Below are 19,358 nucleotides of genomic sequence, written 5' to 3' on the forward strand. Positions count from 1 at the left end.
AAGTGGCTAACGTTAGCCAGCAGCTACTAGCGTTAGCCAGTTGATCAATTCTATTCATGTCTCCTCGACTTCCACTGTTTGTTGATAACTGTGACGCGGCTCTCGCCTTCTGTAGTAGCGAAGCAAAGATAGTATCTGCTGTGTGCAGTGCACTGCTGACAGAAGTGGATGAGAGGAAATTATATGAATGAATCGGTTTTGACCGATGCAACAGATGGTACAACAGATGCATCGCAAGATCAACCTGAATTCTAGCCGATGCGCACTTATTCCACCGGTGCACTCGCATCGTGAAAGTTTATGCCGGTGCACCGATGCGAATCAGTGAATCTTAACATCACTAATACACACGCGCACAGTGGGCCAGTGACTTTGGTGTAGGGGTGTAACAATGCATCGCAATGAAAATGTTAGAATCGATTTGAAAATGTTAGAATCGATTATCGCAATTTTAATGTGTACACAGTGTTATGTTATTCTCGTGTCCATTACAGCCAACACAACGACATACGCTACTGCATCAACGTTATGATTAACAAAGCAAGGAATTTGTTTTGTTGCATTAACGTTATATTACTATTGCTATCGATAAATCTAGGTGTTCTAAAATCTATTGCTATTGGTAAGACTAGAATAAGTTACTGTCTCGGAAAACTCTCGCATATCGCAATGGCGGACTTTCAGGAAGTAAAAAGGCAAATGAGAGCTTCCGATTGGTCATTTCCCTTTTCCCCCTTGAAACCAGTCACGTCACTCGACTGTGATTGGACCGTTGGCTTGAGTGCAATGTGGGACTTGTAGTTTTTGAACGATTATCAGCGGAGAGAAAAAAGCACGACTGATGCTGTAATCTTCACTCGCACACTGTGCGAGTAATTGATTTTTCCGGTTCGCACACACATATTTCTAGGGGCAAATGCGAGCAATATGGTCGCACTGTAGAGCCCTGCACCTGTATAACAATGATGAGCGGACCGCTACTTTAGTTTACCATTTATTATCCGACTACAGCTCAGGTACAGACCTGTGCAATCACTTCCGGTTACCCACAACACCTGTGGCTGGGAACTACATTTACATTTACATTTAGTCATTTAGCTGACGCTTTTATCCAAAGCGACTTACAAGTTCTGTACGACAAGACAGCAAGAAGGGTACAACTCTATCAGCTGAGTAACAATGTTCATCAAGTGTTGCGTACGAACTACGGCAAGTAAGTAAAAATACAGAGTAAATATATATCTTATACAAATAACAATATATAATATCTAATGACTGCACCCTAGCTTTATCAACAAAACTCTCTCTGTGCCTCTTGGGTCAAACGACAAGTAATTGGAATAACAAAGGAACGACAGACTGGAAGCTGGGCCTTTGTTCAGGTGTGAATTGGTGTGGAGTGAATTGAATTCTGGGAGTGTAGTCCTTTCATCAAATAGCTGAATTGTCTTTGATTCTTTCAAAGCCCTGAACTGAGATTAGGTTATAATTAGGGCTGTCAGTTTATCGCGTTAATTAGATTAATTAATTACACAGCAAATGATCACGTTATGAAAATTAACTCAAAATTAATTACATTTTTTTTTTTTTATATAAATTTTTTTTGATCTCATTCATTCCATAAGAACGTAGAATACACATTTACAGACTTTTTTTTATATGGTCCATTTGCATGTTCTTGGTATCTGATTCTAGGGACATCTATGGATCTCAGGGAATGTATTCCCAGTGTCATAAATACTGTGTCTGTTACTAGGCTTGAGTAAATTGTAATGAACCAAATGAGAATATCAATTACATTTTTTTTTATCTTTGACTGTGAATAACACTATGCTCAAATTGACCAGACCTGAAAAATCTAAGCAAATTAATAGATGGAAGATGATTAAACAGAAGGTTTTGTAGATACAGTACTGAATTCTGCCATCCGGACACATGCAATTTGAAATATGATTATAGAATATAGAATATCAGGCATAAAATGGTTATGCGATTAAAATGCGATTAATTAGATTAATTAATTACAAATCCTGTAATTAATTAGATTAATTTTTGTAATCACCTGACAGCACTAGTTATAATGTTACCAGAATGTTTCATAGGACATTGATTGAAAACTATCGGCTCGAATTTGACAATTGATGGCTTATTTTGAAGGTATGAACCTGTAGTTTCATATTATGTAAAAAATAAAAAATAAATTAAAATTCCCAGGGAGGAGGGGTGAAAATAGCCCGGACTCCAGAGGGACAATACACCACACTGCCCTAGACTATAGTCAGTCTGATATAAATATATATATATTTTTTTATATTCTCAAAATAATCTGACGGGCCAGGTATTATTGCTGGCGGGCCAATTTCGGCCCGCGGGCCGCCTATTGCCGACCACTGAGGAAGAGGAAGGCCCTCACCTTGAGCTGAGCCTTGTCTCCTATGATGTAGAGGAAGGCGCGGTGCTGCCTCAGGAACAGCTCCCCCCCGTTGGGCTGCGGCCCCTCCTTCCCCGCCAGCCGGTTCCCCACGTCTGGGTTGTAGGCGCTGAGGCGGCCGCTGCCCCGGATACTGCCCCACTTCCCTGAGGCGCGCACACACAGAGAGACAGAGACACACAGACACACACACGCACACAGAGACACACACACACAGAGACACACACACACACACTAACAGCTTTAGTTCACATAACGACAGACGTCAGGTGCAGTTCTCAAGCCGGACTTGGAGCCGGGATGAACACACACACAGGGCATCATTAGTGTGTTGATCTGCACACTGTGCCACAAACGCCACTATTCTTCAGCCTAGTAGCCATGCTGATAAGACAAGGCAGAAATGAAGATGAAATACTAACTACTTTACTCGACTAACGCAGGGCTTTCCCCAGGGTTTCAAACAAACAGACGTCTGTAGTGTGGTGGTGAAAGGGTTAACCTTCTGTAGTGTGGTAGTGAAATGGTTAACCTGTAGTGTGGTAGTGAAAGGGTTAACATTTTGTAGTGTGGTAGTGAAAGGTTAACCTTCTGTAGTGTGGTAGTGAAAGGGTTAACCTTCTACTTCTGTAGTGTGGTAGTGAAAGGGTTAACCTTCAGTAGTGTGGTAGTGACAGGGTTAAGTACAGTGTATAAGGTATAAACTGTTTGTTTTTAACCACAAGGGGGCACTGTGCCCCTACACTGTTGTTTAGGGAAAGCCCTGTAATTAAATGATGACGATTTGATTTGATTTTTAAAGTTCTTCTAAAATAGGGCTGTGGACAAATTGGGTTTCTCAGGTGCGTCAAGCCTGCAGCAATAAGGATGTAAGTGGACTTCCCGTTTAGTCAATTGGCCTTCAAATTAAAAGTGCGAACATCAACAACATTTTTATCTCCCGATTTCCATGCTTTTCTTTTGAAGGCCAACTGGCTTATACAGGAAGTCCCCTTTCAACCTCATTGGTCCTCGCTCGGCGCACGTGGGCGGCCGATGTCTCCAACCCTGCCTCTAAAGTCACTATGGTTTGTTACACAGAGAGAAGTAATCAAACAGAGATCAGTCTGCAGAGCCCAGAGGTATGGAGCCCCCCCCCCACTGGGCCGGCATGCAGAGGGGCGGGGCATGCAGAGGGGCGGGGCATGAAGGAGCCACTCCCCAATCAGAAGAGAAGAGAAAACAACAGCAGACAGTTAGTCCTGAAAGAGGCAGAGAACTACGACGTCACACAGACGGACACCATCACTGTTAAAATAGACCCGATTGGTTAGATTAGGGAGGAGGGGGGGGGCGTGGCCTACTGTACCTCTATTAGGGTTCCTGGTTTTGCCTGACACTTTGGGCTGAGAGAGGGAGATGACCCTCGCCCTTTGACCCAGGGCTAAGGTCAAATGACACACATACACACAGACGGCCCGTTAACCCACAACAGTGTGGCTGGAAGATGGGTGTCGCACACAACAATACACTTTACATACACTAAACAAAACATAAGCTACAAAAAATATATATATATAAAAATATATATTAATATATATAAAAAGTAATATATATATTTCTATGTTCCTTATGCCATGCAATATTGCGAGAATGCAATATGTCGCTGCTGCGGAGATAAACCTTTTGATTGAGGAAACAAATACATTTGTTATTGTTTGGTAAATTGGGTATTTTAGTTACAATTAATCGATTGATTGATCGTTAACGTTATCAATGATCGAGTAAGGAACGTGCTTATTTGCAACCATAGTTGTGATACACATGGTTATTCTACTAGGCTGCTTCAGTTTGCATAACTCAGCGTACAGTGATGTACAGAGCAACGCTAAAATGGAATTTACTGCCAAATCATATTATATAACAATAATATATATATATATGGTTTAAAGAAAAATATTAAAGATTGTTATTAAAAAAATAATGTAAGTTATTGGACCCCAGGAAGAAGAGCTGCTAATGATAGTGGGGATCTAAATAAATAAATAAATAAAACAAACAAACAATAAATATATACAGTGTTTCCCTTATATGCATATAATAATGCACCTTTCCCGCTGCGCCGCTGCTGAATCAGGACAGCCACTGCTATGAACTAGAGTAGACTTATTAAAAAGAAATTATAAAAAAAGAAATTATAATTAATTTGAATTTTCTATATATATTATCATTCCATTTGGCCTGTGGGGGTGCTTAATGTCTGAAGGAGTCGACTGAAGGCTTCTTGTCCTCTGCAAAAGCATGCAATTGGTCCACTGATGGATACATCTTGATATTTGTCTAGTCTAGTGTGTTCATTAGATGGGTGAGATCCTCTTTCAGTGCCTCTGTGTCCGTTTTCTTAGGCAGTTAGCCTCTCTGGTATGCATTTACATTGACATTTACATTTAGTCATTTAGCTGACGCTTTTATCCAAAGCGCCTTACAAGTTCTGTACGACAAGTCATCAGGAAGGGCACAACTCTATCAGCTGAGTAACAATGTTCATCAAAGTGTTGAGTGCTACAGTGTAGGTTAGTATATTAGGACAAGTGCATGACAGTAAGGTTAGTTAGGGTTAGTTATTATTATTATTATTTTTTTCAGATAATGGTTGAAGAAGTGCGTCTTTAGTCGACGGCGAAAGATTGGACGGGTTTCGGCTGTCCTAACTGGGGTGGGTAGTTCATTCCACCATTGTGGGGCAAGGACGCGCGCCATTAGCGCTAGCCACGCTTATAGGCCTCTTTGCTTTTGGAAAGTGACAAAAAATATATATATTTATTTTGTGTGTGCATTCGACTAAGAGGTTGGCAGTCGACTACGGCTCCTTTCGATTGATTAGTCGACTATTCGTGGTCAGCCCTAGTAATTTGTAATCAGATTTGTTATTTGACTTGCCACAAATCTCACCCCACTTATTGTCTAGTGATTGATTCCGTATTTACAGGTGAAGACTGACCTGAGGAACAGGCTGCAGGGAGACCCTCTGGCCGCTTGTATGCGTCTCAGCATCAATGAGCCCCTACCAGTGAATTCCCCACCAAAGAGCCCTGGAGCTTTTCTTTCAAAAGCCCAGGAAAATGAAATGCTCTAAGGCCATGTCCAGACTAAAACGATTTTGGTCGTTTTAGGCAAAGTATTTGATCGTTTGCACCTTTCTGCCACACGGGACTGCATTCTGGCAGCCTGAAGACGGTACTTTCTGATACCAGTGCGCAATTCTGAAGACGCCCCCCACTGCGTCACCATCTTTACAAGCGATACGCGTCTTCTCCTGAACCGATGACACGATAGCCCACCTCTCCCTTACCCCGCGTGTGAAAACATCACAACAACAATGGCATGTACAGCTATTGAGCTTAATCTGGCTTTTACAGCTTTACATATTGCTGTGCTCTCTCTATCTGTCTGAAGCGGGGCTCTGCTGTGCTTACACTTATTACACTGATGCAATACACTATACTAACTAGAGATTAGCGTCACATAGCTGGCCTTTTTCTGAAAACCCAGTTTGCTAGTCGAAATGACTGGACACACACAGGGACAAGTTAAACATCAATCAATTAATTTATTCCAACAGGTAGTTTGAGCTGCATGTGAGCCGAGGTCTTTCTCTCCTCTCCTTTGGAAACTAATGACGTTACGTTAGCTCGAAAAGCACAGAACCGGCCGACACAAGTTAAGCTGCTAGCAACAGACACTATAACACTTCCGGTCGGGGTGTTAAATAAAAGGAAAGACATTTATTTTGTAAATTTGTGGCATGCACTTATTATCTTAACCTTAAAACGAAACGAAAACGAAACAGATCTAAATCATTTTAGTCTGGACAAGGCCTAAGGCAGAATGTAGCCTATGCCACTGAGACTTCTTAGGTGTAACGTGCTGTTGTAGTGTTATGATTTGTGTATGTTAGACAGTTAGTATGTTCTATGTATCTATGTCTATGTTTTCTATTTATATTATCTATTAAATCATCTATATCTATGTTCAATACAAATAGTGTACATTTTCTTAAGTCTTGAGGCATGTCATTAATCTTGACATTTACCCTGATTACAACTACAATGCAAACATGTTTTATCTTATCAAGTGAACATATCTTGTATTTGGTACAATAAGTCCAATATTGAGTAGAAATATCTTGAATTATCTTATCCCACTGGCAGATAATTTAGCTTTTTTTATATCTGATTTTGGTCAATTTAATCTTGTTTTAAGAAAAAAATATTAACATTTTCTTAAAACAAGATTAAATTGACCAAAATCAAGAAAGAAAAAAAGCTAAATTATCTGCCAGTGGAATAAGATAATTCAAGATAATTCTACTCAATATTGGACTTATTGTACCAAATACAAGATATTTTCACTTGATAAGATTTCATTTTGTGAAGTGTACAAATATGCAGCTACCTGGGCCTCCAGAGCACTTCTAGTGTCAGCGGACACACCAAAAACATCCTAGCAAATTCACACGAACATGACTCCATGAACATGAACATGAATAACCGAACATGAATCTCGAACAATTCTAAGGTCGTTTTAAGTTATTTCTCCGGCAGCGTGCGCTAATATGGATTCCGCCAGCGTTGCGCGCAGCACAGCACCGCTGTTGATTTTTTTTTCAGGGGAAACACAGATATATATATAAACAAACCACGTCTTTCGAAGCTCACAGACATCCAACTATTGTCCAAAAGCATATCGGTCCGGGTGAGGATAGATATGAAAACATACAATGGACTTCAATGGACTAGTTAATGAGTTACGTTACAACTGAAAACACACACACACACACTAAAGCACGGCCTCACCTCCTCGACTGAAGGTTCCTGGCACGTCCTCCTTGCCTCCCATCACCTGCTTCATCAGGACTCCGATCTTTGGCTGCCTCAGCTTATCCGACGAGTCTGCCGGTAGACAGGATGAAACCTTAGGTTCTCCAGCTGTAAGCTAGTGGATAAGGCTACGGATAAGAGTCTGAGACAGGATGAAACCTTAGGTTCTCCAGCTGTAAGCTAGTGGATAAGGCTACGGATAAGAGTCTGAGACAGGATGAAACCTTAGGCTCTCCAGCTGTAAGCTAGTGGATAAGGCTACGGATAAGAGTCTGAGACAGGATGAAACCTTAGGCTCTCCAGCTGTAAGCTAGTGGATAAGGCTACGGATAAGAGTCTGAGACAGGATGAAACCTTAGGCTCTCCAGCTGTAAGCTAGTGGATAAGGCTACGGATAAGAGTCTGAGACAGGATGAAACCTTAGGCTCTCCAGCTGTAAGCTAGTGGTAAGCATCGTCTGTCTCTTTTCTATTTTTAGTTTTTTTGTCCCCTTTCCCTGGTACCCTTCGAGGGGACCTTTTGTCCTCTCGCCAGGACCTTTTGTCCTCTCGCCAGGACCTTTTGTCCTCTCGCCAGGTCCTTTTGTCCTCTCGCCAGGACCTTTTGTCCTCTCGCCAGGTCCTTTTGTCCTCTCGCCAGGACCTTTTGTCCTCTCGCCAGGTCCTTTTGTCCTCTCGCCAGGACCTTTTGTCCTCTCGCCAGGACCTTTTGTCCTCTCGCCAGGTCCTTTTGTCCTCTCGCCAGGTCCTTTTGTCCTCTCGCCAGGACCTTTTGTCCTCTCGCCAGGACCTTTTGTCCTCTCGCCAGGACCTTTTGTCCTCTCGCCAGGTCCTTTTGTCCTCTCGCCAGGTCCTTTTGTCCTCTCGCCAGGACCTTTTGTCCTCTCGCCAGGACCTTTTGTCCTCTCGCCAGGACCTTTTGTCCTCTCGCCAGGACCTTTTGTCCTCTCGCCAGGTCCTTTTGTCCTCTCGCCAGGTCCTTTTGTCCTCTCGCCAGGTCCTTTTGTCCTCTCACCAGGACCTTTTGTCCTCTCACCAGGACCTTTTGTCCTCTCGCCAGGACCTTTTGTCCTCTCGCCAGGACCTTTTGTCCTCTCACCAGGACCTTTTGTCCTCTCGCCAGGACCTTTTGTCCTCTCGCCAGGACCTTTTGTCCTCTCACCAGGACCTCATTGTAAATACAAATGTGTTCTTAATTGACCTGCCTGGCTAAATAAATAAATCAATAAAATGATTCGTTATAATTCCTTGTGTGTGTGTTTGATCTGCTCACCTGAGGTGCTCATGTGGGTGGAGGTGTTTGATGTGCTCACCTGAGCTGCTCATGTGGGAGGAGGTGTGTTTGATGTGCTCACCTGAGCTGCTCATGTGGGAGGAGGTGAAGGTGTGTGTCTGATCGGCTCACCTGAGCTGCTCATGTGGGAGGAGGTGAAGCCGCTGAGCGTGTTCCTGCCGCTGCTCTCGCTGGAGGACGGCATGGAGCTGATGATCGCCTGAAGGTACTTCTCCTGCTCCAGACTGGTGGAGTCTGCCTGGGACGGCACTGCAGGAGGAGACAGTGTTAGAACCCTAACTAGGGATGGGCATTTAAAAAATGAATCCAGATCGATTGATCGCATGATGTGATCGATTACTCGTGGAGGAACACAAGTTACTAGTTACGTTAGATAGCAGTAGGGCTGCAACGATTAGTCGACATAATCGGCGACGTCGATCATAAAAAATCGTCGACGGGGAATTTTTGCGTCGATGCGTCATATAAAAACAATCAGACGCAAATGTTCATTTGTAACTGCAATGCACTACAGGAAGTGCTGGGGGCAGTATCGTTTTCCATTGCCCGACTGCATTCTGTAGCAACGGCCCGTGTAAGAAGAAGAAAGAATGTGAACGGGGTGCCATGGTGTTTTAGATAGTTAGCCATAGTATTGTATTTTTTACGTTAGCTTACATGTTGGAAAACAGAACGTCTCATGGATAATGAAGGATATGGAGGTTTTTCAAGGTGTATATTGGTGGATGACAGCATCTAAAGGTGCCAGGTCAGAGAGGTAGATGTGGTGGTGGAGGCGGTCAGAGAGGTAGATGTGGTGGTGGAGGCGGTCAGAGAGGGACCAGGTCAGAGAGGTAGATGTGGTGGTGGAGGCGGTCAGAGAGAGACAGTGTGTTGGTGCCAGGTCAGAGAGGTAGATGTGGTGGTGGAGGCGGTCAGAGAGAGACAGTGTGTTGGTGCCAGGTCAGAGAGGTAGATGTGGTGGTGGAGGCGGTCAGAGAGAGACAGTGTGTTGGTGCCAGGTCAGAGAGGTAGATGTGGTGGTGGAGGCGGTCAGAGAGGTAGATGTGGTGGTGGAGGCGGTCAGAGAGGTAGATGTGGTGGTGGAGGCGGTCAGAGAGGTAGATGTGGTGGTGGAGGCGGTCAGAGAGGGACCGTGTGTTGGTGCCAGGTCAGAGAGGTAGATGTGGTGGTGGAGGTGGTCAGAGAGAGACAGTGTGTTGGTGCCAGGTCAGAGAGGTGGATGTGGTGGTGGAGGCGGTCAGAGAGAGACAGTGTGTTGGTGCCAGGTCAGAGAGGTAGATGTGGTGGTGGAGGCGGTCAGAGAGGGACAGTGTGTTTAAAGGTGCCAGGTCAGAGAGGTAGATGTGGTGGTGGAGGCGGTCAGAGAGAGACAGTGTGTTGGTGCCAGGTCAGAGAGGTAGAGGTGGTGGTGGAGGCGGTCAGAGAGGTAGATGTGGTGGTGGAGGCGGTCAGAGAGGTAGATGTGGTGGTGGAGGCGGTCAGAGAGGTAGATGTGGTGGTGGAGGCGGTCAGAGAGGTAGATGTGGTGGTGGAGGCGGTCAGAGAGAGACAGTGTGTTGGTGCCAGGTCAGAGAGGTAGATGTGGTGGTGGAGGCGGTCAGAGAGGGACAGTGTGTTGGTGCCAGGTCAGAGAGGTAGATGTGGTGGTGGAGGCGGTCAGAGAGAGACAGAGTGTTGGTGCCAGGTCAGAGAGGTAGATGTGGTGGTGGAGGCGGTCAGAGAGGGACAGTGTGTTGGTGCCAGGTCAGAGAGGTAGATGTGGTGGTGGAGGCGGTCAGAGAGGGACAGTGTGTTTAAAGGTGCCAGGTCAGAGAGGTAGATGTGGTGGTGGAGGCGGTCAGAGAGAGACAGTGTGTTGGTGCCAGGTCAGAGAGGTAGAGGTGGTGGTGGAGGCGGTCAGAGAGGTAGATGTGGTGGTGGAGGCGGTCAGAGAGGTAGATGTGGTGGTGGAGGCGGTCAGAGAGGTAGATGTGGTGGTGGAGGCGGTCAGAGAGGGACAGTGTGTTGGTGCCAGGTCAGAGAGGTAGATGTGGTGGTGGAGGCGGTCAGAGAGGGACAGTGTGTTGGTGCCAGGTCAGAGAGGTAGATGTGGTGGTGGAGGCGGTCAGAGAGGGACCAGGTCAGAGAGGTAGACGTGGTGGTGGAGGCGGTCAGAGAGAGACAGTGTGTTGGTGCCAGGTCAGAGAGGTAGATGTGGTGGTGGAGGCGGTCAGAGAGGGACAGTGTGTTGGTGCCAGGTCAGAGAGGTAGATGTGGTGGTGGAGGCGGTCAGAGAGAGACAGTGTGTTGGTGCCAGGTCAGAGAGGTAGATGTGGTGGTGGAGGCGGTCAGAGAGGGACCAGGTCAGAGAGGTAGATGTGGTGGTGGAGGCGGTCAGAGAGAGACAGTGTGTTGGTGCCAGGTCAGAGAGGTAGATGTGGTGGTGGAGGCGGTCAGAGAGAGACAGTGTGTTGGTGCCAGGTCAGAGAGGTAGACGTGGTGGTGGAGGCGGTCAGAGAGAGACAGTGTGTTGGTGCCAGGTCAGAGAGGTAGATGTGGTGGTGGAGGCGGTCAGAGAGAGACAGTGTGTTGGTGCCAGGTCAGAGAGGTAGATGTGGTGGTGGAGGCGGTCAGAGAGAGACAGTGTGTTTAGCAGCAGTCAGAGTGTTACCAGCAAGCCTGTGGCTCCAAGGTCATTCGTCATCTTGATAAGCAGTGAAAGTGCAGACAGAGAGGGAGTGTGTGGAAGGTGAACAGCAGTTGTCATGACAGCGCGTCACATAGTAACGAGGAGAGGGGCGGGCCTGTCGTTGCTATGGCGAGAATAATATAATGCTGAGTTCTTCCGGGTATAAGCCAGAATGAGAAACGAACCACACCGAAGAGCGCACGCGTTGATCAGAGACTTTCATCCCTCTCCCCACCCTCGCTGGGTGGGGGAGGGGAGTGACACACATCATCACTAGCTTCGGCTAGCAGATATGGTTGTTGGCTACGACAAGGCCGCGACGACCACCAAGCGGGGTAACAGGAGATCATTAGAATAATGAATTTAGTTTTCTTCCAAAATACTTTTCAAGGACAATACAGAACCGGTCTACACCTTGTACGAGGCTTTTGTTTATGGAATACACAACGTTTTCCGAGAAAGGTATTACGCTGTCAAGTGTCGAATTCTTATGAAGGTGGTGAATTATTATGATTACGGATTGCATTAAAGGGGAATGACCACGATGTACAGCCAGTATTGTTTATTTTTGTTTATTGTTATTTGCACTTACGAACATACATTCTGGAATAAAATAAGTAAAAGAAGAACAGTTAAAATGTGCAGGAAAGCCAGTATGAGAAGACGTCGGAGAAATAAAACACAACGCAGAAACTAAACGGGGCAACAGATACTGTGATACTGGCTGATTGATTGAAATCATATAATCATATAATCATAAAGCATATGGATAATGCTTGCTACGCGAACTCTATATAATTGCTGAGGCTTATAGAGGCTGCGGTATGTTGTATGTAACGTTAAACAGCGCCGAGCTTACAGCGTTGCTGCACGCTATTTCAGTTATGCCGAGGCTGTGGTATGTTGTATGTAACGTAACGTTAGCTAAACAGCGCAAAGCTGACAGCGTTGCTGCTTTTATATACACATACTCAATGTGGCAGTGTGTGTCACAATCTTACTTAGCTAGTCAGTCTGCAAAAACACGACACTCTGTGCTAACGTGAGCTGTCTGTAGCCAGCCAAGTTCCAAGTCTCCTCTCACTCACTCACAGCGATCAGAGTAAGACACACACACACACACACACACTCCTCTCACACAGCAAACAAAAGACCTAGAAGTCTGTCTGATCATCTGACTCATCCTCCTCTCCTCTCCCCCTACAGCTGTTCCACGTCACCCTCCTGGACCAAGTTACAGCCCCATCAGCCGCGGTGCTGGGGGCAGATGCTGCTACTTTTTTTTTTCTTTGTTTACATTTAAACACTTGCACTTTCATTTTTATTATTTAATTTGTTATGATTGATTGTTGTATTGTATTTATGTTATTCAAAAACATGCACTGGAGCCCGGAAAAGGAGCCGCGCCCACAGGAAGCAGAGATGGCGGGTGTGACAAAAATAATCGTTAGATTAGTCGACTAATCGAAAAAATAATCGACGGATTAGTCAACTACCCAAATAATCGTTAGTTGCAGCCCTAGATAGCAGTGTTTATAAGGAGTCGTCTGCCAACAAATATGTTGTTTCAACAAATGTATTCACAAAATGGATTACCATCCAAATGTTATTGAAGACTCCTGTGACCAGTAAGTAGGTACTACATACGTCTTAACTTTTATTAACTATTTTTGACCGCAGAAATATGCGCAAATGTTCTACGTTATATGCGTAAAAATGTCCGCTATGTGCCTAAAGTCACGAGCCGACAGTGTGTGTGTCCCGACCCCACTTCTCCATGTCCACACGGAGACGAGGTTGGGTGTATCCGCCAAAGTATTTTATCGTATGCACGTTTCGTCCACACGGAACCTCAACATTTTGTATCCTAGACATTTTCAACAAGTCAAAGGAAGACAAATATTAGCTAGCTTAACTAGCGTTAGCTCAAAGCACAGAACCGGACGACACAAGTTGTCAACAATGGCTGGGAGATTCATCCAGTTTCAATTAGGATTTGGGCTTCCCGCAATCACGAAAACGAGGTTAATCGGGATAAGACGATTATTGTGCCGCATGCCACGTTGATTTCGTTTTGTGTTGTAAATGCAGCGCACGCTTCCTTCATAGAGGTGCGGACAGTAGCTTCAGCTCTTGTTGAGAAGGAGGAGGAGCCACGGCACTTTTGGTAACTTGTAGAAGACGACAGAAAGACAGCTTTTGGTAACTTGTAGAAGACGACAGAAAGCCTTTGGTCGAATAGAAAGATAAAACAAATTCAGTAATATGTTGTTCTCAAATCAATGAGTAATCGTGTTTAATAATCGTGATTTCAGTATCAATCAAAATAATCGTGATTATGATTTTTGCCATAATGGAGCAGCCTTACCTAAAACTGACGCACCACTGTACTGTAATTTAATGTGTTAAAATTGAAGTATTTTTGGGAGCAATATGTTTTGTGGGTTCTACCTTTTGCTCTAACATGCATTTCTCCATGACCACAGCCCCCACAGATGATATTTTTTAATACACATTAAGAAAGTTTTTACCTCGACAGCACTATATATTGGGAGCTGGGGGCGTTGGGGGACTTGAAGAAGCTCTATATATAACACTATATGATATAGTATTACCAGAGCTGGGGGTGTTGGGACTCTTGAAGAAGCCCACAACCCCCTTGGCGTGGAGGCCCGCGGAGCGCAGCAGCACAGCTTTGGTCCGAGAGTTCCTCCAGCAGACCACAGGGAAGCGGTTCTGACGGTAACAGCGGGAGATCCTCTGGATGGTGGTGTCTGGGATGCTCTGAGGCACGATCAACAGCCCGGGGTAACTGAGAGAGAGAACACACAGAGAGGAGAGGAGAGGTTAACCTTCTGTAGTGTGGTAGTGAAAGGTTAACCTTCTGTAGTGTGGTAGTGAAAGGTTAACCGTCTGTAGTGTGGTAGTGAAAGGTTAACCTTCTGTAGTGTCGTAGTGAAAGGTTAACCGTCTGTAGTGTGGTAGTGAAAGGGTTAACCTTCTGTAGTGTGGTAGTGAAAGGCATTCTGTAGTGTGGTAGTGAAAGGGGTAACCTTCTGTAGTGTGGTGGTGAAAGGTTAACCTTCTGTAGTGTGGTAGTGAAAGGTTAAGCTTCTGTAGTGTGGTAGTGAAAGGGTTAACCTTCTGTAGTGTGGTAGTGAAAGGTTAACCTTCTGTAGTGTGGTAGTGAAAGGGTTAACCTTCTGTAGTGTGGTAGTGAAAGGTTAACCTTCTGTAGTGTGGTAGTGAAAGGTTAACCTGTAGTGTGGTAGTGAAAGGTTAACCTGTAGTGTGGTAGTGAAAGGTTAACCTGTAGTGTGGTAGTGAAAGGTTAACCTGTAGTGTGGTGGTGAAAGGTTAACCTTCTGTAGTGTGGTAGTGAAAGGTTAACCTTCTGTAGTGTGGTAGTGAAAGGTTAACCTGTAGTGTGGTAGTGAAAGGTTAACCTGTAGTGTGGTGGTGAAAGGTTAACCTTCTGTAGTGTGGTAGTGAAAGGTTAACCTGTAGTGTGGTATTGAAAGGTTAACCTGTAGTGTGGTAGTGAAAGGTTAACCTGTAGTGTGGTGGTGAAAGGTTAACCTTCTGTAGTGTGGTAGTGAAAGGTTAACCTTCTGTAGTGTGGTAGTGAAAGGTTAACCTGTAGTGTGGTAGTGAAAGGTTAACCTGTAGTGTGGTGGTGAAAGGTTAACCTTCTGTAGTGTGGTAGTGAAAGGTTAACCTGTAGTGTGGTGGTGAAAGGTTAACCTTCTGTAGTGTGGTAGTGAAAGGTTAACCTGTAGTGTGGTATTGAAAGGTTAACCTGTAGTGTGGTAGTGAAAGGTTAACCTGTAGTGTGGTAGTGAAAGGTTAACCTGTAGTGTGGTAGTGAACGGTTAACCTTCTGTAGTGTGGTAGTGAACGGTTAACCTTCTGTAGTGTGGTAGTGAACGGTTAACCTTCTGTAGTGTGGTGGTGAAAGGTTAACCTTCTGTAGTGTGGTAGTGAAAGGTTAACCTTCTGTAGTGTGGTAGTGAAAGGTTAACCTTCTGTAGTGTGGTAGTGAAAGGTTAACCTGTAGTGTGGTAGTGAAAGGTTAACCTTCTGTAGTGTGGTAGTGAAAGGTTAACCTGTAGTGTGGTAGTGACAGGGTTACATGCGGGTGACTCACCTCCGGCACACGGTGTACATGCGGTTGACGGTGGAGATGCGGAAGGGCTCATTCTTGGAGCGCGTCAGGCTGTTGCTGAGCGTGCCCAGGCCCAGCCGCTGGTAGTCCCGGCAACAGGCGCGCTCCACCACGTTGCTCATGGTCTGCCGGTCGGAGGAGCGCATGGTGGAGGAGAGGGTGAGCGAGCTCTGGTCCAGCTCCTCCGAGACTGAGGAGAGAGAGAGAGAGAGGGTGAGCGAGCTCTGGTCCAGCTCCTCCGAGACTGAGGAGGGAGAGGGGAGGAGAGGCCGGTCAGCTGCTGCACATTGTTGCTTTCCCCCCGTGACCATTGCATGGCGTATAATAATAATAATAATATGTTTCATAACGCATAGCAACATTTCCAAGACAAATATTTAGTCAGTGTCCGTGATCAAATATGACATGTTTTGCTGGCTAGCTCATTTGAATGTGCTAGCTCTTGTTTTGGTTGGCTACATCACATGGGTCATTTGTTATTTGTGTTATGACTATTATCCAAGTAGTCATAAAATATATGTTTCATGATATTCAGAACTTTTATGGAAAACCACATGTTGAATAAATAAATAAATAAAATAAATATGTTAGATAGGTTCATGATATTTGTGAGAAATCTGATTTAACATATTTCTCATAATTAATTTCATGTTCAAGTTTCAAGTTTGTTTATTAATAGTCATAGTAAAATACAGAATACTTTATCGTGAAATGCTTTTTTTCTGTATGAGCCCCTGGGAGTGTGCTAGATTAAAAATAGATAAAAAGTATAAAATAGAAAAAGTCAAAAGTACGTAAAATAAAGTGTTCAGTCAATATACATAATATACAATATACAATACAGAGTAAAAAGAGTAACAGTGAGATACAATGCAGAAGTGGGATGAGGTACAAAACTTAGGGTAGGGCGCAAATGAGGTATGAATTGTAGTGCAAATCTCCTTAATTTAATAATAGATAAATATAAAGTGTGTTGAAGTGTCTAAAGTGAGTAGAGTGAGTGATAAGGTGAGTTTGTTTAAAGTGAGTGTCTACATGTAGATGTGTGTGCAGTGAGTGTATTTGATGGTTTGTTACATAGTGTTATTGTCATTGAGCATCCTGATGGCCTTTGGATAGAAGCTCCTTCTGAGTCTCTCTGTACCGGCCATGAGACTCCGGTAGTGCTTGCCTGGGGATAGAAGCTCCTTCTGAGTCTCTCTGTACCGGCCATGAGACTCCGGTAGCGCTTGCCTGGGGATAGAAGCTCCTTCTGAGTCTCTCTGTACCGGCCATGAGACTCCGGTAGCACTTGCCTGGGGATAGAAGCTCCTTCTGAGTCTCTCTGTACCGGCCATGAGACTCCGGTAGCGCTTGCCTCGGGATAGAAGCTCCTTCTGAGTCTCTCTGTACCGGCCATGAGACTCCGGTAGCACTTGCCTGGGGATAGAAGCTCCTTCTGAGTCTCTCTGTACCGGCCATGAGACTCCGGTAGCACTTGCCTGGGGATAGAAGCTCCTTCTGAGTCTCTCTGTACCGGCCATGAGACTCCGGTAGCGCTTGCCTGGGGATAGAAGCTCCTTCTGAGTCTCTCTGTACCGGCCATGAGACTCCGGTAGCGCTTGCCTGGGGATAGAAGCTCCTTCTGAGTCTCTCTCTGTACCGGCCATGAGACTCCGGTAGCGCTTGCATGACCGCAGCAGTTCAAAGAGGCAGTTGTTTGCGTGACTAGAGTCTTTGGTTATTCTCTTAGCCTTGGCCCTGCAACGTATAACGTATATAACTAGTATATAACTAGTAGTGAAAGGGTTAACCTTCTGTAGTGTGGTAGTGAAAGGGTTAACATAACGTTTTCAGGCTTGGAAATAGATCAATATCTTTTTATTGCGTATCTTCCAGGATCTTCCACAACCCTAAGAGGCGTTAATAAGATGCGGACCTGAGATCTCGTCCTCGTCCAGCTCTGACTGCAGGCTGCCCCGGTTCTCCCAGGTGGGGGGCGAGTACTTCTTGCGGGTCACGTACTGCCGGCCGATCGTCCGCTTCGCGCTCTTCACCAGGTTCTTGGAGAGCGTTCTGGAGGAGGAAGAGGAGTGGGAGGTTCCAGATCACAACTATACTTTTTTTTGTATAAAAACACCTCATATCTTTACCACATGTTAACGAATATATATATATATATTAGGGCTGACCCCGATTAGTCACATAGTCATGCGTGTGTGTGTGTGTGTGCTAACCGCTAACATTGAGTGTCGTTGCATGCCCATTAGAATACCTCTGCGACAGGTCCTGCATTATTATTATAATCGATCGAAAGGATCCGATGACAACAACATGACCTCACACTGCCTGAAGTCGGTGAGCCAGTTCTAGCTGGAGTAGCAGATTTGTCTCCAGTGACATCAGTGGTGCTGATGAATAATTAACTCAGCTATGAATTCATTACAGTAAGACATGGCACCACAGGGCAAAGGACCAGATTACTATCTGCACAAGGTTTTTAAGTTGAGGGTCAGGCACACACACACACACACATGATGCACACATACACACTCGTACACACGCCAGAGATGGAGAACAGTGGGCTGATAGAGGAGCCGTCATAGTTTCCACTAATGAATTATTCAACAGCTGCTCTCATGCTCTTTTTGTTCCCTGCAGGAGAGGGGAGAGGGGAGAGGAGAGGAGAGGAGAGGAGAGGAGAGGAGAGGAGAGGAGAGGAGAGGAGAGGAGAGGAGAGGAGAGAGGGAGAGGAGAGAGAGGGGAGGAGAGGAGAGGGGAGAGGAGAGAGGAGAGGAGAGCGGAGAGGAGAGAGGAGAGGAGAGGGGAGAGAGGAGAGGAGAGGGGAGGGGAGAGAGGGGAGAGGAGAGAGGAGAGGAGGGGAGGAGAGGGGAGAGAGGAGAGGAGAGGGGAGAGGAGAGAGGAGGGGAGGGGAGAGGAGGGGAGGAGAGGGGAGAGGAGAGATGAGGAGAGGGGAGGGGAGAGGAGAGGGGAGGAGAGAGGAGAGGAGAGATGAGAGGATAGGAGAGGAGAGGGGAGAGGAGAGGGGAGAGGAGAGGGGAGGAGAGATGAGAGGGGAGCGGAGAGGGGAGGAGAGGAGTGAGGGGAGGAGAGGAGTGAGGGGAGAGGAGTGAGGGGAGAGGAGAGGGGAGCGGGGAGGAGAGGAGAGGAGAGGGGAGAGGAGAGAGGGAGAGGAGAGGGGAGGAGAGGGGAGAGGAGAGAGGGGAGGAGAGGAGAGCGGGGAGGAGAGGAGAGGGGAGAGGAGAGAGGAGAGGGGAGGAGAGGAGAGGGGAGAGGAGAGAGGGAGAGGAGAGGGGAGGGGAGAGAGGGGAGGGGAGAGGAGAGGGGAGAGGAGAGAGGGAGAGGAGAGGGGAGAGAGGAGAGGAGAGAGCAGAGGGGAGAGGAGAGAAGAGGAGAGGGAGAGAGGGGAGGAGAGGAGAGGAGAGGAGAGAGGAGGAGAGAATGGGGACAGAGAGGGGGAGAGAGAGAGAGGATATAAAGAAAGAGAATATGACTGTGTGCTCACATCCCGACTATATAGAGGCGTCTGTATACATTCTTGTTGTGTCTACTGTGTAAAACATCTTCATGTCCTGCAGTACACCACAGAGACCATCACAGCTGCTTACTGCACTTAGTCGTGGTTTCCCTGGAAACACTTGCATAACAACCCATGTTTAGAGTTTGTATTATGATAAAGTCTCCAAAGTATTTGATTCAAAGGTAGAACCTGCACACCGAGGCATCATTTAGACTTAAGATAAGATAAGATATTCCTATATTGATCCCCTTGGGGAAATATTTGGACATTGAGACAATTTTCATCATTTTGGCAACACTCAAGATCAACACTATTTTGACAAACAACGCTGCCAGAGATGTACCCTTAGCTGCCAGAGATGTACCTTCCTGCTGACTTGTTCACAATCTGTAAGTGGCTTTGGATAAAAGCGTCGAGCT

The 19,358-nt window shown here is 45.8% G+C and overlaps 1 protein-coding gene across 1 annotated transcript in view; it reads right to left on the minus strand.

The window, feature by feature from the left end:
- Positions 1-19,358, minus strand: part of sbf1 (SET binding factor 1) — a gene marked incomplete at its 5' end in the record, with an annotated part of 194,434 nt that overhangs the window by 42,188 nt on the left and 132,888 nt on the right. The window contains 7 exons of the mRNA XM_084330919.1: positions 2,414-2,577; positions 3,780-3,854; positions 7,267-7,362; positions 8,695-8,832; positions 13,870-14,066; positions 15,402-15,609; positions 17,338-17,474. Coding sequence (XP_084187045.1) covers positions 2,414-2,577; positions 3,780-3,854; positions 7,267-7,362; positions 8,695-8,832; positions 13,870-14,066; positions 15,402-15,609; positions 17,338-17,474 — 1,015 coding nt within the window. The remainder of the gene's footprint in view (positions 1-2,413; positions 2,578-3,779; positions 3,855-7,266; positions 7,363-8,694; positions 8,833-13,869; positions 14,067-15,401; positions 15,610-17,337; positions 17,475-19,358) is intronic.

The sequence above is a fragment of the Notolepis coatsorum genome, assembly GCF_963971535.1.
Source record: "Notolepis coatsorum genome assembly, chromosome: 15".
NCBI classification, from domain to species: domain Eukaryota; kingdom Metazoa; phylum Chordata; class Actinopteri; order Aulopiformes; family Paralepididae; genus Notolepis; species Notolepis coatsorum.